Raw genomic sequence first — 26,931 nt, forward strand, 5'->3', positions numbered from 1 at the left:
TATTTGAGATAAGATGGTTATAAAGACGACTGTACATTACTTTTTCGAAAATTTTTGAGAATGCTGGCAACAGTGAAATTGGACGGAAATTTGATGCTATTTCTTTATCTCCCTTCTTAAACAGTGGCTTAACTTCAGCATATTTCAGCCATTCGGGAAATATTCCACTGATAAACGACTGGTTACACAGATAGCTTAATATGTTACTTAGCTCAGAATCACATTCTTTAATTAACTTTGTTGATATTTCATCATACCCACTAGATGTTTTTGATTTTAAAGATTTTATGATGGACATTATTTCTGTTGGGGTAGTGAGGGTCAAATTCATATTATGGAAGTTACTTGAAATGTCTGGTCTAAGGTAATCCATAGCAGCATCTACCGAACCTGACAACCCCATCTTTTCAGTAACAGTTATAAAATGTTTGTTAAAAAGTTCTGCAACACTATACACATCTGTCACCAATGCATCATTTACTCTTAATGCTATTTGTTCCTCTTCATGTCTGGTTCTACCGGTCTCCTCCTTCACTATATCCCATATTGTCTTTATTTTGTTATCTGGTATGACTATCTTTTCCTTGTAATATATTTGCTTTGACATCCGTATTACAGTCTTTAATATTTTGCAGTATTTCTTATAATGTGCTATAGCATCAACATTGGAAATGTTTCGGATTGACAGATACAGTTTTCTTTTTGTTTTACAAGATACCCCTATTCCTCGAGTAATCCATGGCTTCTTTGTAGACTTTGCTCTAACCTTGGTAAGTTTTGGGGGAAAGCAGTGTTCAAATAAGGTAAGCACTTTATTAGCAAAAATGTTATATTTTTCATTCATGCCATGAGCACTGTAAACATCAGTCCAGTGAATGTCTCTGAGGAGTGTCCTAAAATAATCAATTTTTGGCTTACTGATTACCCTCTTGAGCTCAGATTTAACAGATTTTATATCCTGTTCAGTATTAACATTTAACAGAAGGAACTGCATGTCATGGTCTGAGAGGCCATTGACTATTGGTTTTGTAATATAATTTTGTTCATTTGACTTTTCTATAAAGATATTATCAATGGCTGTTTGTGAGCAAGTGGTTATCCTAGTGGGGAACTTTACTGTGGGAATTAAGTTGAATGATAGTGTTACTAACTCAAATAGGTTCTTATTGGGAGAGTCTTTAAGGAAATCTACATTGAAATCACCAGCAACCACTATTTCTTTGTTTTTGGTTGTTAAATGGGCCAGTACAGCTTCAAGGTGGTTTACAAACAGATTAAAGTTACCTGCAGGTGCTCGATATACACTTAATATTATGAAAGATTTTTTGTGAAAATCTAATTCTGTTGCACATGCTTCCATATGCTGTTCTAGGCAAAATTTATGAATGTCTATGTTCTTAAATTTATGACAGTTCCTGATGAATGTGGCAACTCCTCCTTTCTCCATTTCTGATCTACAATAGTGAGATGCTAACCTAAACCCTGTAACACTTAAAAGTTCTATACCAGTGGTCACATTGGTAAGGGAAGAGGCAAACGTATCATGAGCACTACTCATTACTCAAGGTGTCCTTTTTCTCGGGTAATTCCTGTACCATTGCTTATCTCTGCATAGCACGACGAGCGGTGAGTGTACCAACTTGTGTGGCTTCCGTAACTCCTTAGCGAGGAGATGGTTTTGGGTGGTATAACTGCTTGCGGATTGTTGCTGTCCAGCGTAGATTTGGTGGATGGTTTGCTGTTCCGTAATTCATTAACCCCAGGGGCTGACTGACTGGGGGCGCAAAGTCATCCGAAGTGAAAAAAGCGCCAGACGAAAGCAACAGCAAGAGCACAGGGCCACATCGTCAGCGTGTATCGTGAGATGTCAGACAAAGAAAATTGCTCTAATAACAAAGCCAGCAGTTTGTTATTCAACCTTTCTCTCCTGGTCACCTTCCCCTTGGCAGTTCGCTCTCGAAGGTGCGAATGAGGGATTGGTCTGGAATCTCTTACCACTGGAGAGATCATCATGATACTTCTTTCAATTAAAGGACACATATTCTGTAGATAGACATTACATGTCTTTGATGCAATGGTTTCCATTGCCTTCTGCATCCTCATGCCGTTGATCATTGCTTATTTTTCCGCCTTTAGGGGAAACTTTCCACCCCAAGGCAACAAAGTGCTCTAGACTTCTGTCCTCTCCTTCGCCCTCTTTGACAAGGCTGTTAGCTGAATGGGTGTGATTTCTTACGTCGGGAGTTCTCGGCCGTCATTGCTGATGATTTTGAACTCGGGAACGAGAACGCTTTGACCATTAATCAAAGACGTTACCGCTAGGCCACGGGTAACCCTACCCCCCCCCCCCCCCCTACTCTCAACCCCCCTAGAAGTCACACCAAGCCATATTTACTGTAATACATATCGCTGACATCGATTTGGAGATTTGCCGATTCTGGAACATGTAGTTTGGCAAGCAATACAAAATACATCCAAGAAAACGATCTACTGTCACGCTGCTGTATTTCAATCCCTCAGACTACGCTGGATCGAAATCCATATTCTAAACCACGAATTCTTCGTGATAATCTCACATTTACGAGCCGAATATCCAGTGTAACAGACGAAAGGGAGCAGGATTCCAGAATCTGATTCAGGAACAACTGCTGGTACATGTACATACCATTGATGTAGGGAGGAAAGTTTTCCGCTCCCGATTGTGTATCAGTCCTGAAGAGAAAGCGCCCTGTTTACCAGTCATATATGATCGCTCACTTCACCGAAAGATCCGCACTTAAAGGCTCGAAAGCTGTAGAAGTCACACTAAGACATAATTACTGTAATAAAAGTAACCCGCTGACCCATATCGCTGACATCGATTTGGAGATTTGCGGATTTTGGAACGTGTATTGTGTTAAAGCACTACGATATATATCTAAGAAAACTATCTATTGGCATGGATTCGTTCTTGTGAAACATGCTCGGTTTTTCATTCACACGAAGTATTAATTTCTATCGACTGGGGACCTCAAGTTGATTCTAGCTTTCCAGAGGGCTTTTGACACAGTTCCTCTCATGTGGCCTCCAATCACATTACATGTTTGCAGGTTTCGTCTCTGCTGTGCGACTTCATTCGTGTTTTCTGCCAGAAGTTCGTAGTAACTGATGGGAAGTCATCGAGTGAAACAGAAGGGACACCAGGAGATCCTCTGCTGTTCTCACTCTACTCGCACATAAACGACTTAGGAGACGATCTGAGCATCAAATATTTGCAGAAGCTGGTGTCGTTTACAGTGTAGCGGAAATGTCAGAAAATCTGTAGGAGCTACACAATGATTTCCACATGGCATCTGCATATTCCTAAAAGTGGCAATTGACTCTAAATAATGAGAAGTATTCACTCCTTCACAAGAGCACTAAATAATTCCGTTAAATTTCGGTTTCACAGTAAGTCACACTAATTTAACTGTTGTCTATTCAGCTAAGAACCTAGGCATTGCAATAATGAACAACGCAAATTGGAACGATCACATAGATAATGTTCTAGGGAAAGCGAAGCAAAGGCTACGATGTTTTGGAAGAACATTTACTGTTAGAAAATGCAGCAAATTTGCCAAAGAGATTGCCTATACTATGTTTGACTGTCCTCTTGTGGAGTACCGCAGTCCGGTATGGAATACTCGCTAGAGAGGGCTGACGGAGGACAATGACAAAATTCAAAGAAAGGCAACTCGTTTTGTATTCTAGTGAAATAGAGAAGAGAGTGTCACGGTACGATATGCGAGTAATGGTGGCGATTATTAAAACAAAGGCGGTTCTTCGTTGCGTTTTGACGAAATTCAGAACTTCTCCCTACAAATGCTCACCTACACAGGCGGAGTCGTAATAAAAAAAACAATAATCAGAGTTTGCGCCGAAAGATTTAAGCGTTCATTTCTCGCAAGAGCTGTTAGAAAGTGGAACAGTCGATAAATAGTCTGAAGATATTTCTGATGTACCTCTGCGAAGCAGTTTAATATGTGAATTAAGGAGTAGCCTGTAGATGGATACTTGACCGGGACTGCGAAACTTTGGTCTCCTACCAGAGTGAGCTGGCGGGGGATTTTGGGTGGATTCTCCACACCTTTTCCGTATTTGCTATGTATTGCAAATAGAAAAAGACGTGAAATCAAGCAGAAAAAGCAGACTTCATAAGGCACAATGCTGAACAGGACTCTGACCTCGTCTCTCGACTTTCTCGTCTAGCGAGCTACTGTGAAACGCCTCAACGTCTGACTCACGACATCAACAGGACAATACGTCTCTTCTACGTTCGAAACTCCAGAGAGGTAACACTACATCCTGGCTGCACAGCTGCTCCCGGGAGAAAAACTTTACGTCCCGTCGACGACGACGAGCTCGGTAGCTCAGAGTGTTCGGTCAGAGGGTTTAGCTTCCCTCTGTAATAAAAAACTGAGTGATCGGATCAACGAACAACCTGAACGAGTGTCATCGGACGTCCACCACGAACAATATAGAACAAAGTAAGATCAACAACAAAAAATGGGGCAGCGTCTATGATTAGTATCAAAATGTTTTCGGTCCCTGGTTCGAAACCCACCACGACTTAGTTTTTGTCCGCAGCTCATGGTCTAGCGGCTAGCGTTGCTACCACTGGATCACGGGGCCCCTGGTTCGATTTCCGGCCGGGTTGGGGATTTTCTCTGCCCGGGGAGGGGTGTTTGTGTTGTCCTCATCATTCCATCATCATTCGTGAAAAGTAGCGAGATTTTACTGTGTTCAGATTGGGAATGTGTACAGCGGCTGATGACCACGCAGCTGAGCGCCCTATAAACCAAACCAAACATCATCATCGAAAAGGCTTTCCCGACTGGCAGCTGACGTGCACGATAACCTGCGCTTACAATTGAAATATGGAAAACTGTGGAACGTGAAGAGCATCGAACCACAAAGCCATTAACAGTGAAACAAACTCTTTGATAATCTTAGACTGCTAGCGAGATAGTGCAAAAGAAACATCTCCTGTAGTAGCAAGAGTATTGTTATCGCTGTTGGAGGGGTAGAAGGTCTTGTTATTGACGGGGATAATAAATTACGCTGTCTTTACTACCCAGATGGATCAGGAGAAAATTAGCGCATGTCATCCAGAATAATAACAACCACAACAATAGCAATTGATTACTACGAAGCATTTAACATTTGCACACACAGTCGACTCGCAACGTTATGAGAGCCTGAAAACATCGCAAGCATCGTACCTAAACCTTCGTAGTTTGCTGCCAGATCCCAAAATTAAACCAGTGAAGGCTCCCAAGAATTATTTAATCGAAAAAGCCTACGCAGTCACTTCCCGTGTAACCTCCTTCCAGTTTAATCATTCCTTAAATAATTTGATTGAAAGAGCTTACACTGATGTACTAGCTTAAATGATTACGACTTGCTATTTCGTTCCATAACAGTTGAAATTCTGCAGGACAACATGCAGGCCTTCATTTTAACCAGTCACATGTGAATTTTAATTTTTTTGCTTTTTTTAAGAACTATTTTGTTCTCAGTTACACGTCTATCTTCATCAGGTGGCTCCAGACATGGACGAAACCATCTACTTTTACGCTTGGCGAAACCAGTATTCGTATGACCCATCCGAAATATTCCGCCCGCAGATGACGGAAGATGGCCTGTGTTTTACGTTCAACATGCTCGATCCAGAAGACATATATTCCAAAGAAGTGTGAGTACTGACACATTACGTTAGCTACAGTCATATCATAGGCAGTTAAATCATATTTTGCTTAGAAATAAGTATGAAAGATATTAACTGAATGTGGCTATAATGTCCTAATTACGTAATTCACGCAATTGAATGTACTATGAAACAAATAATCTAAATTTGGTAATTTATACATTCCCTGAGTAACTGCTTATATATATATAGGTTGGTCCATTGACAGTGACCGGGCCAAATATCTCACGAAATAAGCATCAAACGAAAAAACTACAAAGAACGAAACTCCTCTAGCTTGAAGGGGGAAACCAGATGGCGCTATGGATGGCCCGCTAGATGGCGTTGCCATAGGTCAAACTGATATCAACTGCGTTTCTTTTTAAATAGGAACACCCATTTTTATTACATATTCGTGTATTAAGTAAAGAAATATGAATGTTATAGTTGGACCACTTTTTTCGCTTTGTGACAGATGGCGCTGTAATTGTCGCAAACGTATAAGTACGTGGTATCACGTAACATTCCGACAGTGCGGACGGTATTTGCTTCGTGATACATTACCCGTGTTAAGATGGACCGTTTACCAATTGCGGAAAAGGTCGATATATGTTGATGTGTGGCTACTGTGATCAAAATGCCCAACGGGCTTGTGCTATGGATGCTGCTCGGTATCCTGGACGACATCATCCATGTGTCCGTACCGTTCGCCGGATAGTTACGTTATTTAAGGAAACAGGAAGTGTTCAGCCACGACCTGCAGCATATGACGATGCCCAAATTGGTGTTTTAGCTGCTGTCGCTGCTAATCCGCAAATTGCACGAGAGTCGGGAATATCAAAAACGTCGGTGTTGACAATGCCACATCAACATCCATTGCACCCGTACCATATTTCTATGCACCAGGGATTGCATGGCGACGACTTTGAACGTCGTGTACAGTTTTGCCACTGGGCACAAGAGAAATTACAGGACGATGACAGATTTTATGCATGCGTTCTATTTAGCGACGAAGCGCCATTCACCAACAGCGGTATCGTAATCCGGCATAATATGCACTATTGGGCAACGGAAAATCTACGATGGCTGCTAGAAGTGGAACATCAGCGACCTTGGCGGGTTAAGGTATGGTGCGGCATTATGGGAGGAAGGATAATTGGCCCCCATTTTATCGATAGCAATCTAAATGGTGTAATGTATGTTGATTTCCTATGAAATGTTCTACCGATGTTACTACAAGATGTTTCACTGCATGACAGAATGGCGATGTACTTCCAACATGATCGATGTCCGGCACATAGCTCGAATGCGGTTGAAGCGGTATTGAATAGCGTATTTCACGACAGGTGGATTGGTCGTCGAAGCACCATACCATGGCCCGCACGTTCACCGGATCTAACGTCCCCGGATTTCTTTCTGTAGGGAAGTTGAAGGATGTTTGCTATCATGAACCACCGACAACGCTTGACAACATGCGTCAGCGCATTGTCAATGCATGTGCGAACATTACGGAAGGCGAGCTAGTCACTGTTGAGAGGAATGTCGTTACATGTATTGCCAAATGCATTGAGGTTGAGGGACATCATTATGAGCATTTATTGCATTAATGTTGTATTTACAGGTAATCACGCTGTAACAGCATGCGTTCTCAGAAATAAGTTCACAAAGGTACATGTATCACATTGGAACAACCGAAATAAAATGTTCAAACGTACCTACGTTCTGTATTTTAATTTAAAAAACCTGCCTGTTACCAACTGTTCATCAAAAATTGTGAGCCATATGTTTGTGACTATTACAGCGCCATCTATCACAAAGCGAAAAAAGTGGTCCAACTAAAACATTCATATTTATTTACGTACTACACGAATATGTAATAAAAAATGGGGGTTCCTATTTAAAAAAACGCAGTTGATACCCGTTTGACCTATGGCAGCGCCAGTTAGCGGGCCATCCGTAGCGCCATCTGGTTTCCCCCTTCAAGCTAGACAAGTTTCGTTCTTTGTAGTTTTCTCGTTTGACGCTTAATTCGTGAGATATTTTGGCCCGGTCACGATCAGTGGATCACCATGTATACTAGCCAACCGTAGTGGCTTCGCATGAATCGCATTAAGTAACTGCGGCTGCCCTATTTGTATATAATACGTAGTTATTTACACAAAACTTACTGGTGACTCAGTCTATTAGTAATCCGTAAAGTAATTCCAGAAAGTAGCCTTCACATACAGACAAAAAGTCGCGGTGGCGTACTTTAATTTATAAAATATGTTCAAATCATCCTCTGCGTACGTATACAGGGTATCCCTCTTAAGAGCAGTCAGGTACTTTTGTCAGACGTTAGACAGGTATTTGCAATTTTGGTTTTGCAATGTGTAGCTGGACTCAGCCCAAATAAATACTGCTCATCACGTCTTTCATGCGACGCCCAGTGGTGACAGACAGCGTTAGTTTGTTTCCTGTTACAAATAAAATGATTTTTAAATCGGAATGTTACCTGCCCATTTTATGTAGCGGTCCCAAATTAGTGCGATGTTTGTTTTATCTCCCGCACGCTGCGATAGTTTCTGCTGCTAATCTTAATGCCTGCACGATATCCCTCAGGAGGACACCCAACAATTGTGACAATCAGTGCCAAGCCGAAGAGCTGTTTGCCTAAGGGCCAGAAATGGACGTACGCGTTATTAACTTGCTCAATTTGGGAACCTCTTTCTCCTGAAATTGTAGTCATTTGTTTGTCTACATGTGTACAACATATCTACCGATTTCCGTCACATTTGGATAACTCTATCGTGTTACGTCTTTTTTATTTTCTTTCTTTTCTTGTGTGTGTGTGTGTGTGTGTGTGTGTGTGTGTGTGTGTGTGTGTGTGTGTGTGTCTTAAAGTATTCATTATACATTGTACATTACCTATGATTGATTTTCAGCTCCATTTTCAAACTTGTTCTGTTATGTACATCCATTAGTTGACGTGTGCATCTGCACTATAAGCGAACAGTACTATTTCAAGAGCAATGTTCCGAGGAACAGATATCAGAATCAGCTAGTATACAAATAACAAAATAAGGGACAAAGCTATCCATAACATTAAAAATAATACCAAACCGTACAATCAATCAGGAACATACAAACTTAACTGCAAATTATGTCCAAAACCATACGTAGGCCAAACAGGTAGAAACTTCAACATTCGTTTTCGTCTTCGTTTAAAAAATTTAAATAAATCCACATTTGCCCAACATATGGTAGAAGAAGAACAATAAGTAACAGACATATCCCATAACCTACAAGTTCTCCACCTAGCCAACAAAGGAAAAAGAATGAAACTCCTAGAAGAAATCGAAATTTATTCACATAAACATGCATCCCCTTCTGACATACTTAACGTCCAAACAGAGTTACCAAACCGAATATTTCTAAAAAACCTTCCACACTCTACCTATCAAACCGCTTACTAAGCACAATCAAGAAATAACATAATCTAATATAAAACCAACAAATGCATGTAATAACATACAACATAAAAATATTTATTCCATCTTTGTTATATTGTAAATGTATGAATTACTGCTTTGTATAAATGTGTTATGTTAGTTTATTATCTTCAATACTGCCTAAGTAACAAAAAGAACTTGGTATACATCGTAATTAGAATACTTCTATCACCCAAGTCAATGTTTAGTAAACAGTAGCTTAGCTAGAACCACAAAAACTTTCGTAAAATATAACTCTGTCCATAGATAAACTGCTTGTATGTAAAAAATATAAAAAAATGTCAGTCAACAACATGGCGCATAACGCAGTGCGCCTGTGTAAAATACGTGACAAAAAGTGTTTGTGCTGTTACAAAAAAGCACAAAAGCCATGAAAAAACAAGGAGAGGAGAATGTAAGTAAAATGAACAACTGATAGTGTGGAATTGAAGTAAATGATTGGAATCGTTGCTTTTGCACAGGGCAGCTGCCGCATCCAAACTGCTGTCGATATTGTAGCACTGTAGAAACTGAAGATACATGTAATTTCCCAACTGAATATGGGTGCAAACCCGAAATGCATATTGGCTTAAATAACACGCATTAAAAAAAGTGGCTGGTCGCTGTATTTTTATAGTAACATACCCCCATTTTTAATTACATATTCGTGTAGTACGTAAAGAAACATGAATGTTTTAGTTGGACCAGTTTTATCGTTTTGTGATGGATGGCGCTGTAATAGTGACAAACGTATAAGTACGTGGTATCACGTAAAATTACGCCAGTCCGGACACGGATGTGTAACACACTATGTGACCAAAAGCATCCGGACACCTGGCAGAAAATGACTTACAAGTTCGTGGCACCCTCCATCGGTAATTCTAGAATTCGGTATGGTATTGGCCCACCCTTAGCCTTGATGACAGCTTCCACTCTCGCAGGCATACGTTCAGTCAGGTGCTGGAACATTCCTTGGGGAATGGCAGCACATCCCTCTCGGAGTGCTGCACAAAGGAAAGGTATCGGTATCGGTTGGTGAGGCACGGCACAACGTCGGCGCTCCAAAACATTCCAAAGGTGTTCTATAGGACTCAAGTAAGGACTTTGTGCAGGCCAGTGCATTACAGGGATGTTATTGTCGTGTAACCACTCTGCCACAAGTCGTGCATCATGAACAGGTGCTCTATCGTGTTGAAAGATGCAATTGCCATCCCCACATTGCTCTCAAGAGTAGGAAGCAAGAAAGTTCTTAAAACATCAGTGTAGGCCTGTGCTGTGATAGTGCCACTCAAAACAACAAGTGTTGCAAGCCCTCTCCATGCAAAACACGACCACACCATAATACCACGGCCTCCGAATTTTACTGTTGTCCCTACACACGCTGGCAGAAGACGTTCCCTGGGCATTCCCCATACTCACGCCCAGCCATCGGATTGCCTCATTGTGTACCGTGATTCGTCACTCCACACAACGTTTTTCCACTGTTCAATCGTCCAATGTTTACGCTCCTTACACCAAGCGAGGCGTCGTTTGGCATTCACCGGCGCGATTTGTGGCTTATGAGCAGCCACTCGACAATGAAATCCAAGTTTTCTCACCTCCGCCTATCTGTCATAGTAAGTTCAATGGATCCTGATGCAGTTTGGAATTCCTGTGTGATGGTCTGGATAGATGTCTCGATACTTTTGATTAAAATAGTTGTAGGTACAGAGAGCTGGCTAAAGCCGGAAATAAGTTCAGCCGAAATTTTTTCAAGCGACCTAGGATAGATTAAATACAGTTGGTGGTGGAGTATTTCTTGCTGTTACAGGTAGTTTGCCTTGTAGCAAAATTGAAGTAGATAGTTCATGCGAAATAGTATAGGTAGAGGTTATACCTGACAATCGGAGTAAACTATTAATTGGATCGTTTTACCGACCCCCCGACTCAGAAGACATAGTTGCTGAACAGTTCAAAGAAAACTTGAAACTCATTTCAAATAAGTACCCCGCTCATACAATTATAGTCGGTGGTGACTTCAGTCTATCCTCGATATGATGGAAAAATTATACGTTTAAAGCCGGCGGCTGGCATTAAACATCATCCGAAATTGTACTTAATGCTTTCTCAGAAAATTATTTTGAACAATTAGTTCATGTGCCCACTCGAAGCGTAAATGGTTGCGAAAGCATACTTGACATTTTAGCAACAAATAATCCTGGGCAAATAGTGAGTGTTGTGACGAATACAGCGATTAGCGACCACAAGGCAGTTGCTGCTAGGCTAAATATCGTAACACCTACAACCATCAAAAAGAAACGAAAAGTATATCTATTTAAAAAAGCTGATAAAAATGCTCTTATCGTCTTTTTAAGAGACAGTCTCCACTCCTTCCGATGTGATTATGTAAATGTAGAAAAGTTGTGGAATGTCTTCGAAGAGATAGTGTCAACAGCAATTGAGAGATATATACCACATAAATTAATAAGTAATGGTACTGATCCCCCATGGTACACAAAACGGGTCAGGTCGTTGTTGCCGAAGCAACGAAAAAATCATGCCAAATTTAAAAGAACGCAAAATCCCCAAGGTTGGCAAAGTTTTATAGAAGTTCGAAATATGGCGTGAACTTCAATGCGAGGTGGTTTTAATAATTTCCACAACGAAAGTCTGTCTCGAAATCTGCCAGAAACCCCAAAGAGATTCTGGTCATACATAAAGCCCACCAGTGGCAAGACGCAATTAATACCTTCACTGCGCGATAACAACGGTGAAGTCACTGATGACAGTGCCACTAAAGCAGAGTTATTAAACAGGGTTTTCCGAAACTCCTTCACCAAAGAAGACGAAGTAAATATTCCTGAATTCCAATCAAGAACAACTGCCACGATGAGAAACATACGAGTATATATCCTCTGAATAACGAAGCAGCTTAAATCACTTAATAAAGGCAACGCCTCCTGTCCTGATTGTATACCAGTCAGGTTTCTCTCAGAGTATGCTGATAAAATAGCTCCATATTTAGCAGTTATATACAACCACTCGCTCACAGAAAGATCCGTATCTAAAGACTGGAAAATTGCTCAAGTCACACCAATACCCAAAAAGGAAAGCATGAGTAATCCGCTGAATTACATGCCTATATCACTAACGTCGATTTGCAGTAGGGTTTTAGAACATATACTGTATTCGAAGATTATGAAGTACCTCCAAGAAAATGATTTATTGACATATAGTCAGGACGGATTCAGAAAATATCGTTCTTGTGAAACACACTAGCTCTTTATAGTCATGAAGTAATAAGTGCTATCGACAGGGGGTGTCAAATTGAATCCATATTTTTAGATTTCCAGAAGGCTTTCGACACCGTTCCTCACAAGCGTCTTCTAACCAAACTGCGTGCCTACGGAGTATCGCCTCAGTTACGCGACTGGATTCGTGATTTCCTGTCAGAAAGGTCACAGTTCGTAGTAATAGACGGAAAGACATCGAGTAAAACAGAAGTAATATGCGGCCTTCCCCAAGGAGGTGTTATAGGCCCACTATTGTTCCTGATCTATATAAACGACATAGGAGACAGTCTGAGTAGCTGTCTTAGATTGTTTGCAGATGATGCTGTCATTTACCGTCTTGTAAAGTCATCAGATGATCAAACCGACTTGCAAAATGATTTAGGTAAAATATTTGTGTGGTGCGAAAAGTGGCAATTGACCCTGAATAAAGAAACGTGTGATGTTATTCACATGAGTACTAAAAGAAATCAGCTAAATTTCGATTACGCGGTAAGTCACACAAATCTGAGGGCTGTAAATTCAACTAAATACTATGGGATTACAATTACAAATTGGAAAGATCACATATATAATATTGTGGGTAGAGCAAACCAAGGACTGTGATTCATTGGCAGAACACTTAGAAGGTGCAAGAGGTCTACCAAAGAGACTGCTTACACTACGCGTGTCCGCCCTATTCTCGAGTATTGCTGTGCGGTGTAGGATCCGCATCAGGTGGGACTGACGGATGACATCGAAGAAGTACAAAGAAGGGCAGCTCATTTTGTATTATCGCGAAATAAGGGAGATGATGTCACAGACATGATACGTGAATTGGAGTGGCAATCATTAAAACATATGCGTTTTTCGTAGCGACGGGATGTTCTCATGAAATTTCAGTCACCAGTTTTCTCCTCCGATTGAGAAAACATATTGTTGGCACCCACCTTCATAGCGAGAAATGATCATCAAGATAAAATAAGAGAAATCAGGGCTCGCACAGAAAAATTTAAGTGCTCGTTTTTCCCGTGTGCCGTTCGAGAGTGGAATGGTAGAGAGACAGTATGAAGGTGGTTCATTGAACCCTCTGCCAGGCACTTTATTGTGAAAGCAGAGTAATCACGTAGATGTAGATGACGAATTGTTGCTTCTGACTTCCACCAAATCAGTACAGATAGTTGCAGCACAGTTTTGGCCAAAATATTAGGATCGCTTTCCGCTGAAAGACATATTGCCACCTGGTGGCGTTGTGGGCATGCAGTACTTTAAGAAAAATATATGTTGTCTGCTGCCAGGTCTTGGAGCAAAAGTTATGTCCTCGACAAAAACAATAAGAAGTAATGAGAAGGCCACTGTAGCAACAGTGAGTTGGTACCCACCAGTGTAGTGACATGTGGATCACAAAAGCAACACTCAGAGGATTATGAGGCACGCATAGCCAAGTGCAGTTGTAAACTGTACTCCACAGTAGTAACCGTGCAGGAAGCAGGGGATGTCACTACACCAAGAGCCGGCCGAAGTGGCCGTGCGGTTAAAGGCGCTGCAGTCTGGAACCGCAAGACCGCTACGGTCGCAGGTTCGAATCCTGCCTCGGGCGTGGATGTTTGTGTTGTCCTTAGGTTAGTTAGGTTTAACTAGTTCTAAGTTCTAGGGGATTAATGACCTCAGCAGTTGAGTCCCATAGTGCTCAGAGCCATTTGAACCATTTGAACTACACCAAGACAAGTCTCTTGTGACTAGGTGCCGGGTTTAACTGCAATAAATGCGTGCCAGAGACATGTAATAAGTCTGGATTTTGAGGCAGTTGGTTACTTCTCATTGCTAGAAACCAACTGCACCACCACATCGCCAGAGTTACACTGGGCAGCGAGACGAGTGGACACTGCCAGCAGCAGGCATGGGTTCAAGACCAGGCTGTACATGCTGCCAGAACTAAGTCGTTCACGGGCCTTGGAGCCACAGCCTCGCCAACCTACCATCCGAGTCTGCTGCCGCCGACGCTGACTTCTTAGTATTACTTGGCACCACAACACCAGTTGCTGCCCAATTCCTACCAGGTTGGTCAGTCGTATCCGACGCACAGCCATCTTCAAGCACCGCTGCGGAGATATGAGTGGATCGATGGTCCGTGAGGGTTTCACGATGCCGAAGAAAGCAGCATGCCCCTGAATCAATGGCCTTGTCCTCTAAAGGCTACCATCCTACGTCAGGCCCTCTGTCTGTTCATGTGTACAGGCCTCAAATTGGGAAATCCGTAAAAAAAAGCGAATTAGGGACTTTGACAAATGGCACATGGTACGTCCCCATGCCTAGGAATGAGCATCTGAGAAACTGTGAAGGTACTCAGCTGTTTAACTGCAACTGTCGTGAGATCTGTGTACAGATGTGGACAGTGAAGCTACTAGTAGGTGATAATGTGTTGAAGGTCCTCACTTTATCCCAGAATGTGGAGGTCGGAAACACACCTTGTCTGTAAAGTTGCATGGGAGGCGATCTGAGGCAAATCTGTCGACCTAGTACGAGCCCTGTGGAGACACATTGGTTTCGGAGGCCGTCACCCAGCATTCACTGTTGAACATGGGGCTACACATCATACAACCGCTATAGATTCCCCTGTTGTCCCAACGAAAGAGTGGATTAATATTGCAGTGGTCACTGGATCATCAAGGTTAGACTGCGGATCAGTGAAAACGAGTCTCCTGGTCGGATGAAACACATTTCTTGTTACACCAGGTTAGTGCCCATACCAGGATACAGCATCTTTCAGGTGAACAGCTGCTCAAGACATGCACTGTTCCATAGCCACAGGGGAACGTTGACATGGGCTTCTGTGCGTAATATGGTACTAATAATATGACAGCCATGACAAAGGTGAAAATTATTTCGTACCACTTGCATACCATAATACTTGAGAGTAATGGCATGGTCCAGCACGATAAATGTCCATGTCAGAAGGCGAAACTTTTGCTAGAGTGGTTTGAAGAGTATGGCAGGGATGTTGATCTATTGGCCATCTAATTCAGCTGGACTGAAGCCCGTGGAACGTATCTGGGATGGTATCAGGCACCAGCTTCGGGTCCACGAACCCCCAGCCTGCAGTTTACCGGGATAGCGAGACGTGGCGTACACATCTGGCGCTACACGCTTCTGTAAACCTTGTAAGTAGCCTGTTTAGGTTTTTATGCTGGTGACGAAACGTAGCGCTCTGTATTAAAATCGCTGACTGCGCTGTGCGCAGTCTGTGGCTGGTTGGATTCATTGTTAGATTATTCGTTACTCTAGTGTTGGGCAGTTGGATGTAAACAGCCAGTAGTGTTGGGCAGTTGGAGGTGAGCCGCCAGCAGTGGGGGATGTGGGGAGAGAGATGCCAGAGTTTTGAGATGTAAATACATTGTTTCTTATCAAACACTTTCATTTGCTAACTATATGCCTATCATTAGTTAGTGCCTTCAGTAGTTACAATCTTTTATTTAGCTGGCAGTATTGGCGCTCTCTGTATTGCAGTAATTCGAGTAACGAAGATTTTTGTGAGGTAAGTGATTCATGATGAGTAAAGGTTATTGTTAGTCAGGGCTATTCTTTTGTAGGGATTATTAAAAGTTAGATTGCATTGTGCTAAAATATTGTGTGTCAGTTTATAAATGATCAGAATAAGTAAAGAGAAAACTGTATCAGTACATTCAGATTTACTCAGCTGTTTCTGTATCAAATAACGTAGAAGTTTACCAGCACAGCCTTTCTTTACATTCAAAGGGGAAGTTGCAACCTTGGTAAATCCATGGTATGCAGCATCGCTGCTATATGGCGTTCCAAACGTGAACCAGCACAGTTTAAAGCAGGTGGTCATAATGTATACTCTCTCATAGTATATACCGTCAAATCAACAAAACATTAATAACGTAACTATTTTTTCGAGATCCCGAATAAAACGTTGTATCTTGTATCAGAAAACTCCTGAGAGAATAACCTTATATGTAGACTATAGACTATTTAAAATTCCTTGCTAGTTGGCACATCATGCGTTGGAGACGGTTTCCTCCAATCAGAGAGCTCAATGTCACACAGGAACAGTTCGTCGTTGTTAAATTTCTGCAACATATGGTCAGTTCACTTTCAATTCCTTGTCCAGTTTTCTTTTTTGGTGTGTTTGGGTCCCGAGTCCTCGGTCTGGTCCTTAGCCAAACACTAACGGATCCTTTCGTACAAGAGGCGATTCGATGCCACGTACTCAATTAGTATGATCAAACATATCGACCTACAGTAGATAAGCTTCATAAGACATTGCATGATGCCAAACTTTTTGTAGGCAGCAATCAAATTTGCAGCTAGTTCTGTAGAGGAATAAATTAAATGATGTCTCGAGAAGTGATTGTGCAGCGTAAGTTAAAACCTGACATGTAGAAGCTCGTGGGGTGGAATCTCGTCAGCTATTGAAAATTTTCCTGTTTTTAAGCTTTTATCAAAATGACTTTGATTACTATTTTAATTCAGTTAATTGCTTTAAATGTATTCTTTATTATTCATCTTTTTGAGCAGAACTTTCATAACTGTATTGACTTTTTATATGCTATTACTTTTTTTTTTTTTTTTTTTTTTTTTTTTTGGAATCTGCCTGCGTTGCCTATAGCCGGGGCTAAGTGCCAGCCAACACTATTCATCGGTTAATATTGCGTCAGCTCGTTTACCTACCGCGAGGATAGTTTCAGGTAACCAACGAAAGAGAGAAATTACAATAAATGAAAAGCACCAGTTTGCTTTTGTTCTACAATATTACTTTTATTGCTAACCGGTTTTCGGCTTACAAGGCCATCTTCAGACATTTACTGAGTATTATCACCAAAGAAGTTAAATGTTAGCAGACAACACTGGAAGAGAAGTAACACATATAGACTGAAGTAGATACATACAGTAAGTAACATCTTTGCAATGAAATAGTAAAAACTGAACAGTACACAAATAACAATGGAGTTGACAGGAAAACCATGCTATGCCTATTTTGTGCTAAAGGTTTTCCTGTCAACTCCATTGTTATTTGTGTACTGTTCAGTTTTTACTATTTCATTGCGAAGATGTTACTTACTGTATGTATCTAGTTCAGTCTAGATGTGTTACTTCTCTTCCAATGTTGTCTGCTAACATTTAACTTCTTTGGTGATAATACTCAGTAAATGTCTGAAGATGGCCTTGTAAGCCGAAAACCGGTTAGCAATAAAAGTATTATTGTAGAACAAAAGCAAACTGGTGCTTTGCATTTATTATAATGTTGTTCTACCAAGAACTGACGGAAGATTCTGTTAATAAGAGAAATTACAGTTCGCTTTTAGTTCTGAAACTGAAATCTTTCTCTCTTGACTTCACTCGTAGAGGTAAGCTTTAAGCACAGGTAACAAAGCGAGTGTGGTTAACAATTCTGCCGCACATTGTTGACCTGATACATTGCACATCACGAGATCACGAGGTTGTGGTTACGTTAGGACATGAGTGTAAATTCAGGTTTACGATAAACGTCGTCTGCCACAGTTCAGTCATTGATTACTTAAAATAACCTGTCGACAGAGAATTTGACGTTCCCGTCATAACCTGATGACAGCCGCCTCCGTCTTTGTTCCACGTTGCTTGTAACACCACTTCAGTACCTACGAAGTGACCCACTGTGTTTCCGTGTCGCCATTAACCGAGCGGCAGCCGATGTGACAACACTGTCGCGGCAAGTGGCAGACGTCAACTAGCAAGTAATTTTATCGGACTATAGTTAAGAGAGACACATTCCAACCCGTCCAATTGAACTTGATGACAGTGAGAGTAATAGACTGTATCATTCAACTGAATTAAAATACTGGTGATCGTAGGAACATTAACGGCAGAAACACACACACTTAATACGTTTTCCTTTCATTACATGAATCATACTTCCTTTCATTATCGTTAGTGTATGACATGCCAAGATATGCCAGGACACTTACGAAATATTAATGCTAAATGGCGACTGGCGTGTTATGCAGGGCGAGCCTGATGAGGCGTAACGATGGCAACGAAGATCTGAAGAGGAGGCCGTCTGATTGGAACGCCGAGCTTGGCTTCAAAAACGGTTCGGGCCTGGTCACGCATCCCGTGCGCTCGCTGGGTCCCGGACCCATCAACGGCTTGCACGTCGTAATGGGCGTCTACAGTCGGAACATCGACTACATCTGCAAGGGACCTATACAGGGCTTCAAGGTAACTCTCACAGTCCCCAACGCCAAATTAATCTTACTCACAGAAGTTGTTGCCGTGTCGCGTTGATACCTTCTCGCGCCAAAATGGAAGAGAAGAGTTGCGACGACACGTATTCAGGCACTTACCTTAACGTGTAGTGCCACCATTTTTCCGGTTGGGAAAAAAATATATTTATACCTCCAAAAAGCTGCTTTAAGATTTAGTTTCCTGCAAATAATTTCCATTATTTTGTCATGATCTGTCAGATTTTATAGCTTAATGGATGTATACCACTTGACCATCATCGTAAAATACACTCCGAGACAAAAAAATCGACGCACCATGAAGGAGTTATGCAAACTGTTACAAATTAATATTCGTATTCAGAACTGTAAACACTTTGGCAGCCCATATATAAATGGGTGATGCTGCATCGCAGTTTCACCGCACATCTACATCTACATTTATACTCCGCAAGCCACCCAACGGCGTATGGTCGAGGGCACTTTACGTGCCACCGTCGTCACCTCCCTTTCCTGTTCCAGTCGCGTATGGTTCGCCGGAAGAACGACTGCTGGAAAACCTCCGTGCGCGCTCGAATCTTTCTAATTTTACATTCGTGAGCTCCTCGGGAGGTATAAGCAGGGGCAAGCGATATATTCGATACCTCATCCAGAAACGCACCGTCTCGAAAACTAGACAGCGATGCACCCTGTGACGAAACGCGCCGCTCTTCTTTGGATCTTCTCTATCTCCCGACCTGGTACAGATCCCACACTGGTGAGCAATACTCAAGTATAGGTCGAATGAGTGTTTTGTAAGCCACCTCCTTTATTGATGGACTACATTTTCTAAGGCCTCTCCCAATGACTCTCAACCTGGCACCCGCCTAACCAACAATTAATTTTATATGATCATTCCTCTTCAAATCGTTCCGTACGCATACTCCCAGATATTTTACAGAAGTAACTGCTACCAGTGTTTGTTCCGCTATCACATAATCATACAATAAAGGATCCTTCTTTCTATGTATTCGCAATACATTACAGTTGTCTATATTAAGGGTCAGTTGCCAAGTCCCGCGCCGGCCGAGCGGTTCTAGGCACTACAGTCTGGAACCGTGCGACCGCTACGATCGCAGGTTCGAATCCTGCTTCGGGCATGGATGTGTGTGATGTCATTAGGTTAGTTAGGTTTAAGTAGTTCTAAGCTCTAGGGGACTGATGACGTCAGAAGTTAAGTCCCATAGTGCTCAGAGCCATTTGAACCATTTGAACCACTCCCCGCACCAAGTTCCTATCCGCTGCAGATCTTCCTGCATTTCGCTCCAATTTTCTAATACTGCAACTTCTCTGTATACTACAGCATCATCAGCGAAAAGCCCCATGGAACTTCTGATACTATCTACTAGGTGTTTTATATATATTGTGAAAAGCAGTGGTCTCATAACACTCCCCTGTGGCACGCCAGAGGTTACTTTAACGTCTGTAGACGTCACTCCATTGAGAACAACATGATGTGTACTGTTTGCTAAAAACTCTTCAATCCAGCCACACAGCTGGTTCGATATTCCGTAGACTCTTACCTTGTTTATCAGGTGACAGTGCGGAACTGTATCGAACGCCTTCCGGAAGTCAAAGAAAATGGCATCTACCTGGGAGCCTGTATCTAATATTTTCTGGGTCTCATGAACAAATAAAGCGAGTTGGGTCTCACACGATCGCTGTTTCCGGAATCCATGTTGATTCCTACAGATTAGATTCTAGGTTTCCAGAAATGACATGATACGCGAGCAAGAAACATGTTCTAAAATTCTACAACAGATAGAAGTCGGAGATATAGGCCTATAGTTTTGCGCATCTGCTCGACGACCCTTCTTGAAAACTGTGACTACCTGTGCTCTTTTCCAATCATTTGGAACCTTCCGTTCCTCTGGAGACTTGCGGTACACGGCTGTTAGAAGGGGGGGGGGGGGGGGGGGGGCAAGTTCTTTCGCGTACTCTGTGTAGAATCGAATTGGTATCCGGTCAGGTCCAGTGGACTTTCCTCTGTTGAGTGATTTCAGTTGCTTTTCTATTCCTTTGACACTTATTTCGATGTCAGCCATTTTTTCGTTCGTGCGGTGATTTATAGAAGGAACTGCAGTGCGGCCTTTCTCTGTGAAACAGCTCTGCAAAGAGGTGTTTAGTATTTCAGCGTTACGCGTGGCATCCTCTGTTTCAATGCCATCATCATCCCAGAGTGTCTGGATTTGCTGTTTCGATCCACTTACTGATTTAACGTAAGATCAGAACTTCCTAGGATTTTCTGTCAAGTTGGTACATAAAATTTTACTTTCTAATTCACTGAACGCTTCACGCATAGCCCTCCTTACGCTAACTTTGACACCGTTTAGTTTCCGTTTGTCTGAGAGGTTTTGGCTGCGTTTAAATTTGCAGTGAGGCTCTCTTTGCTTTCGCAGTAGCGGGAAAGTATATTGAAACAGGAGACATTTCGAGATCTGGCAACTAATTCTTTGCGAATTTCATTGGGTGTACTCAGCTGGAAATAACTATGTCTCACAGATAGGCGTGTGAACAATATACACAGATGTCACCATTTGAGATAGGACGTGTAGTCGTATTCAAAGAAGCCGGTTGGAGTAATCGACGAGTGGCTCACCGTTTGATTAGGAGCGATGCCACTATATTTCGATGATGGCAGGAATGGGTGAACCAGGGCCAAAGACAGTCAAGAAGGAAGCGGTCGACCTAGAGAGGCGAGAGAACGTGAGGACAGAGCAATCTGCAGAGAGGCACACAAAACTTAGGGCTCCGGATTGATCAGTATACTTGATCTGATGCGCAACTGGTACTTCAGTGACCACAAAGACCATTAATAGGTGGCTCACAGAGATGGGGCTGAGCTCATGATGTCCCTTGCAGCGACTTCCATTGACGTCTGTACTTCACAAAACCCCGTTGCAGTGTTGTCGGGCACATTCGGTTGGAGTGACATTGGAGCAGAACTGTCTCCAGTGCTGAGTCCCGCTTCCAACTGAGCCCCGACGACCAGCGGATACTTCTCTGGAGATGCTCTGAACAGCGGTGGGATACCGGTCTTACTTCCGCCAGATCTACGAGCTATCACAAGAATTAAAAAGTATTAGCAGAAATCCTCACACTTTCAAGTCGAAACTGATGAATTTCAAAAAAAAGGTTCAAATGGCTCTGAGCACTATGGGACTCAACTGCTGAGGTCATTAGTCCCCTAGAGCTTAGAACTAGTTAAACCTAACTAACCTAAGGACATCACAAACATCCATGCCCGAGGCAGGATTCGAACCTGCGACCGTTGCGGTATTGCGGTTCCAGAATGCAGCGCCTTTAACCGCACGGCCACTTCGGCCGGCGAAGAATTTCATCATGACTCATTCCTTCCATTGTGTCGTGGAACTCCGGACAAAAATAAAGCCAATTCCTCTGTTATATTTTAGATAAAAATTTATCTGTTATTAAATTTTCTAATATTGTGGTACTATGGCCATGGAGATTTGCCACTCGGCTTAGCCCTGCGGAACCAGACGTGTTAAATAAACAGTGTCATCGGAAAAGCACCAAGTCTTTTTTATTTATTCTCCTTGAACTTGAATTCCTTTTCAACGTCTCTGCTTTGTTTCCGTGACTCTTTGTTCAATGTACAGACTGAATAACATCTGGAAGAGGCTATAGGATGCTCTCAGTCCTTACTCAACGACAGCTCCCCTTTCATTCCCTTCGACTCTTAAAACGACATTATAGTGTCTGTATAAGTGGCAGATAACTTTTCATTCAGTCTGGTGTACCCCTGCTTCCTTGAGAATTTCAAAGAGTTTATCCCAATCAGCACTGCCAAAGATTTCCTAAATCTGCTAATGCTAAAAACGTAAATTTGCCTTTCTTCAGCATGCCTTATCAGTATTAAGTTAGGTTGCCAATTACCATATAGAAAAAAATGTTAAAATGTTTAATACCGCCTCTGTGACTGCCGCCACCTGTGGTCGCAGGTGATGCTGCACAACCCGGGCGAGGTGCCGCAGACGAGCCTGCAGTTCCTGCGCGTGCCGCTGGGCCAGGACGTGATGGTGGCCGTGCACCCGCACATGCTCAACACCAGCGACGAGCTGCGCACCTACGCGCCCAGCCGCCGCCAGTGCTACTTCCCGTACGAGCGCCGGCTGCGCTACTTCCGCACCTACACACAGAGGAACTGCGAGCTCGAGTGCCTGAGCAACCTCACGCTGCACCGCTGCTCCTGCGTCTCCCTCCACATGCCTCGTGAGTTGTCTTCTCATCTTCTGTACAAAATTCAATAGAATGAGATTGTATCAAATTGGAGCACTCGTTCTATATCGGAAAATACGTTTTTAACCCACAATTGTTTTGTTCGCACTGGTCAGACTGACAGCAGCGTGCTGGTTTCGAGTAACGTGGGTCATCAACCTAAGATAAAAAAATCTACCACGTTTCTCGCCTATTTTGTTACTAAAACACATGAAAACTTTAGCTATTATTATTTTCAAAACCGATTTTGCCGTTGAGCTTCCTACAACAGCTCTATAGCTTTAACACTGAAAGTCGTGACAACATCTTTAGATTTTATTGTTGTTACATGATGTTGCTTGTTTTCATTTCTGGACTTCGTTTACTTTTTCCTTATTTTTTTATACAGGGTGATGTTGTGAAATGGGGCAAACTGCAGGAAATAATTCCTGAGAAAATAAGGGGCAAGGGCGGTACCAGAAGGCGGAGATAAAAGATTTTTGACAGTATAGGTTTCAATGATTGGAATCACACTTGAAAACATGGCAGCAAATGGGAATGTACTGTCTGTGCTAGTCTCTTAGCTCCACTCTCAACCGCGAAGAACTGTAGTCCATGACGGCGCTGCTATCATACGCTGGTACTACAATGAGGTGAAGAAAATCGTGGGATACTCCTAATATCGTGTCGAACTTCCTTTTGCCCGGCGTAATCCAGCAACACGACGTGGCATGGACTCAAAAAGTCTCGTTGTAAGACCCCTACAGAAGTATCGAGCCGCGCTGCCGCTATAGCCGTCCATATCTGCGAATGTGTTGCCGGTGCGGGGTGTTTCGTGCACGAACTCGCCTCCCGATTATGTCTCACAAATGTTCGATGGGATTCATGTCGGGCGATCCGGTTCACTAAATAATTCGGTCGCATTGTCCAGAATGCATTTCAAACCAGTCGCGAAGAATTGTGACCCGACTGCGTGACATCGTTGTTTGGGAAGATGAAATCCATGAATGCCTGAAAATGTTGTCCGAGTAGCTGAACATATCCAATTACAAACAACGAACTTTTCAGTAGGACCAGAAGATCAAGTTCATTCCATGTAAACACAGCCCACTAGATCAGCTTGCACAGTGATTCGTTGACAACTCGGGTACACGGCTTCGAGTGATCTGAGCCACATTCCGAACCCAACCATCATCTCTTACCAACTGACATCAGCACCCCAAACTACGGTTTTCCAGTTGTCTGGGATCCAACCGATATGGTAACGAGCGGTTAGCCAAGGCACTTGTATCGGTCGTCTTCTGTCATAGCCTGTTAATGCCAAATTTTGCCACACTCTCCTAACTGATACGTTCGTCGTACGTGCCACATTGATTTCCGCCTTTATTTAACGCAGTGTTGATTGCCTCGTAGCAATAACATCACCACGCAAAAACCGCTGCTCACGGTAGTTAAATGAAGGGCGTCAACCATTGTGTTGCCAGTACTGAGAGGTGATGCCTGAAATTTGGTATTCGTGGCGAATTCCTTACACTGTGGATCTCACGATATTGAATCATGTAGCTCCAACTGATATTCCGCATTCAAAGTTTGTTGGTTCCCGTCGTTTGGCCGTAATCACATCGCAAACCTTTTCACTTGAATCACCTAAATGCAAATGATAGCTTTCCAAAGCACTGCCCTTTTATACCTTGTGTACGCGATACTATTGCCATTTGTTTTCCTACACATCACTATCAAGTGGCTTTCGTCTTATTGGCCGTTACCACAATAGGTACCTCAATGTTATGTCCGCTGCATGGGGTCGTCAGACGCCAAGGGCTGTAATATGTCCGCTTCACGGCTTTGTTGTCCTATACACACTGCAACACTGACTGAGGTCAGCTCCAGCTGTACAGTCAGTGTTCTACTGCGATATCGCGTGTCCACGTGCAGTGTCAGTCTCCCGAAGAAAGAAGATTTGACTTGTGTCTTGTAGTGTGAGTAATACAGAAGCCATTGCCTCAACCGGCCGGCGTGCATAAAGGTCGACAAGACATTCGAAGACAGACTAAGGTTGTCGTATAGAAAGTTTTGTTTACGGATTTGGTCAACAATGAAGAAGGTGCTTCAGAACCGATTTTATTTAGTAATTACAATGCAGTAAAATCAGCAAAATTTCCAGATGTGAACACGTGTTTTGATTCTCCAAGAAAAGAATGTAAATGAAAAGAAAAATCTACATAATCTGACAATTTTAACAAAAAGTTAGTGTGTACAACTGTCCTTGGTTACTACGACTGAGGAGATTATCCGAGGACTAGAACAACACAAGATGATCTACGTGAAAAAATTAATTATTTTGGCCCAGAGAGCTCCTCCGTTCTCGTTGTTTTTGGTTCATAACGTGTAATGATGACGAAATTTTTTTATGGAATACAGAGACAACTGCAGCAACAACAGCGAAGTTTTCGTGAAAAATGCACTTCTTGCGTCCTGAGGACAATACTCGTGTAGTATACTTCGATAAAACATGGATTTTATACAACCATACAAACAACTATATTACCCTCAACTTTAACGGAAATAGTGGCCTCAAAGTACCTGCAGCTACGTTTGTGTAGCGTATACCGGCGTTCTGGCTGATAGGTGCTGTCATGAAGGCTCTGTAACATCTGCGAATAAAATCGGAACAAAATCCTGGCGCTGGCATATAAGTACTAGCTCGCTGCCGCGGTCAGAGGCGCTCGTAAATAGCGTTCGTAGGTGACACGATATAATGATGATATGTCATGTGTCACCACATTTTTTTTATAGTTTTCTTAACATCTTCCGCACTGGAAACGGGACTCGAACCTAGGGACTTTGGCAAGTGTTCCACCATCTGAGCTGCCCGAGCAAAATGGTTCAAATGGCTCTGATCACTATGGGACTTAACTTCTGAGTTCATCAGTCCCCTAGAACGTAGAACTACTTAAACCTAACTAACCTAAGGACGTCACACACATCCATGCCCGAGGCAGGATTCGAACCTGCGATCGTAGCGCTCGCAAGGCTCCAGACTGTTGCGCCTAGAACCTCTCGGCCACTCCGGCCGTGCCCGAGCAATGAATTACGACCTGTCCACATAGCTTTACTTCAGCTAGTACCCCGTACTTACAAAACTGGTCGCAATTCGTGCTCGGTCAGATCAGCTGGTAGATGCTGTTACATTAATAACTTGTGTGACTGCCAGATTATATTGTACAGGTGCCAGATGTCAGTTTGTGGGATGGAGTTCCATGCCTGTTGCACTTAGTCGGTTAATACAGGAACAGTTAATAGCGGTTGTGGATGACATTGAAGTTCTCCGATAATATCCCGTATGTGTTCGATTCGAGACATATCTGGTGATCGAGTAGGCAACGCATGTCGACACTCTGTAGAGTACGTTTGGTTACAACTGTTGTATTTGGGCGACCGTTATCCTGTTAGAAAACAGCCGCCTGGGTGACCGAGCGGTTCTAGGCGCCACAGTCCGGAACCGCTCGACCGCTACGGTCGCAAGTTTGAATCCTGCCTCGGGCATGGATGTGTATGATGTCCTTAGGTCAGTTAGGTTTAAGTAGTTCTAAGTTCTATGGGACTGATGACCTCAGACATTAAGTCCCATAGTGCTCAGAGCCATTTGAACCATTTTGTTAGAAAACACCCCCTGGAATGCTGCTCACAAATGGCATCATAACAAATCGAATCACCAGAATGACGTACAAATTTGCATCAGGGTGCGTGGGATAACCACGAGTGTCCTCCTGCTGTCATACGAAACCACACCCCAGACTCCAGGTGTAGGCCCAGTGTGTCTAGCACCCACACAGCTTGGTTGCAAGCACTCAACTGGTCTCCTTCTAAACAACAAACGGTCATAATTGGCACTGAGGCAGAAACAGCTTTCACCAGAAAACACAAAAGACATCCACCCAATGAGCTCTCGCTTGACACTACTGAAATCGCAAATTACGGTGGTTTAGAGTCAGTGTAATGCATACTTTAGGACGCCTGACCTTGAAGTA

General features: G+C 42.7%; 1 protein-coding gene across 1 annotated transcript in view; it reads left to right on the forward strand.

The window, feature by feature from the left end:
- Window positions 1-26,931, forward strand: part of LOC124594430 (pickpocket protein 28-like) — a 141,712-nt gene that overhangs the window by 67,232 nt on the left and 47,549 nt on the right. The window contains exons 4-6 of the mRNA XM_047132806.1: window positions 5,559-5,713; window positions 18,428-18,641; window positions 22,645-22,915. Of these exons, the coding sequence (XP_046988762.1) occupies window positions 5,559-5,713; window positions 18,428-18,641; window positions 22,645-22,915 (640 nt within the window). The remainder of the gene's footprint in view (window positions 1-5,558; window positions 5,714-18,427; window positions 18,642-22,644; window positions 22,916-26,931) is intronic.

The sequence above is a fragment of the Schistocerca americana genome, chromosome 2 (genome assembly GCF_021461395.2).
Source record: "Schistocerca americana isolate TAMUIC-IGC-003095 chromosome 2, iqSchAmer2.1, whole genome shotgun sequence".
NCBI lineage: Eukaryota > Metazoa > Arthropoda > Insecta > Orthoptera > Acrididae > Schistocerca > Schistocerca americana.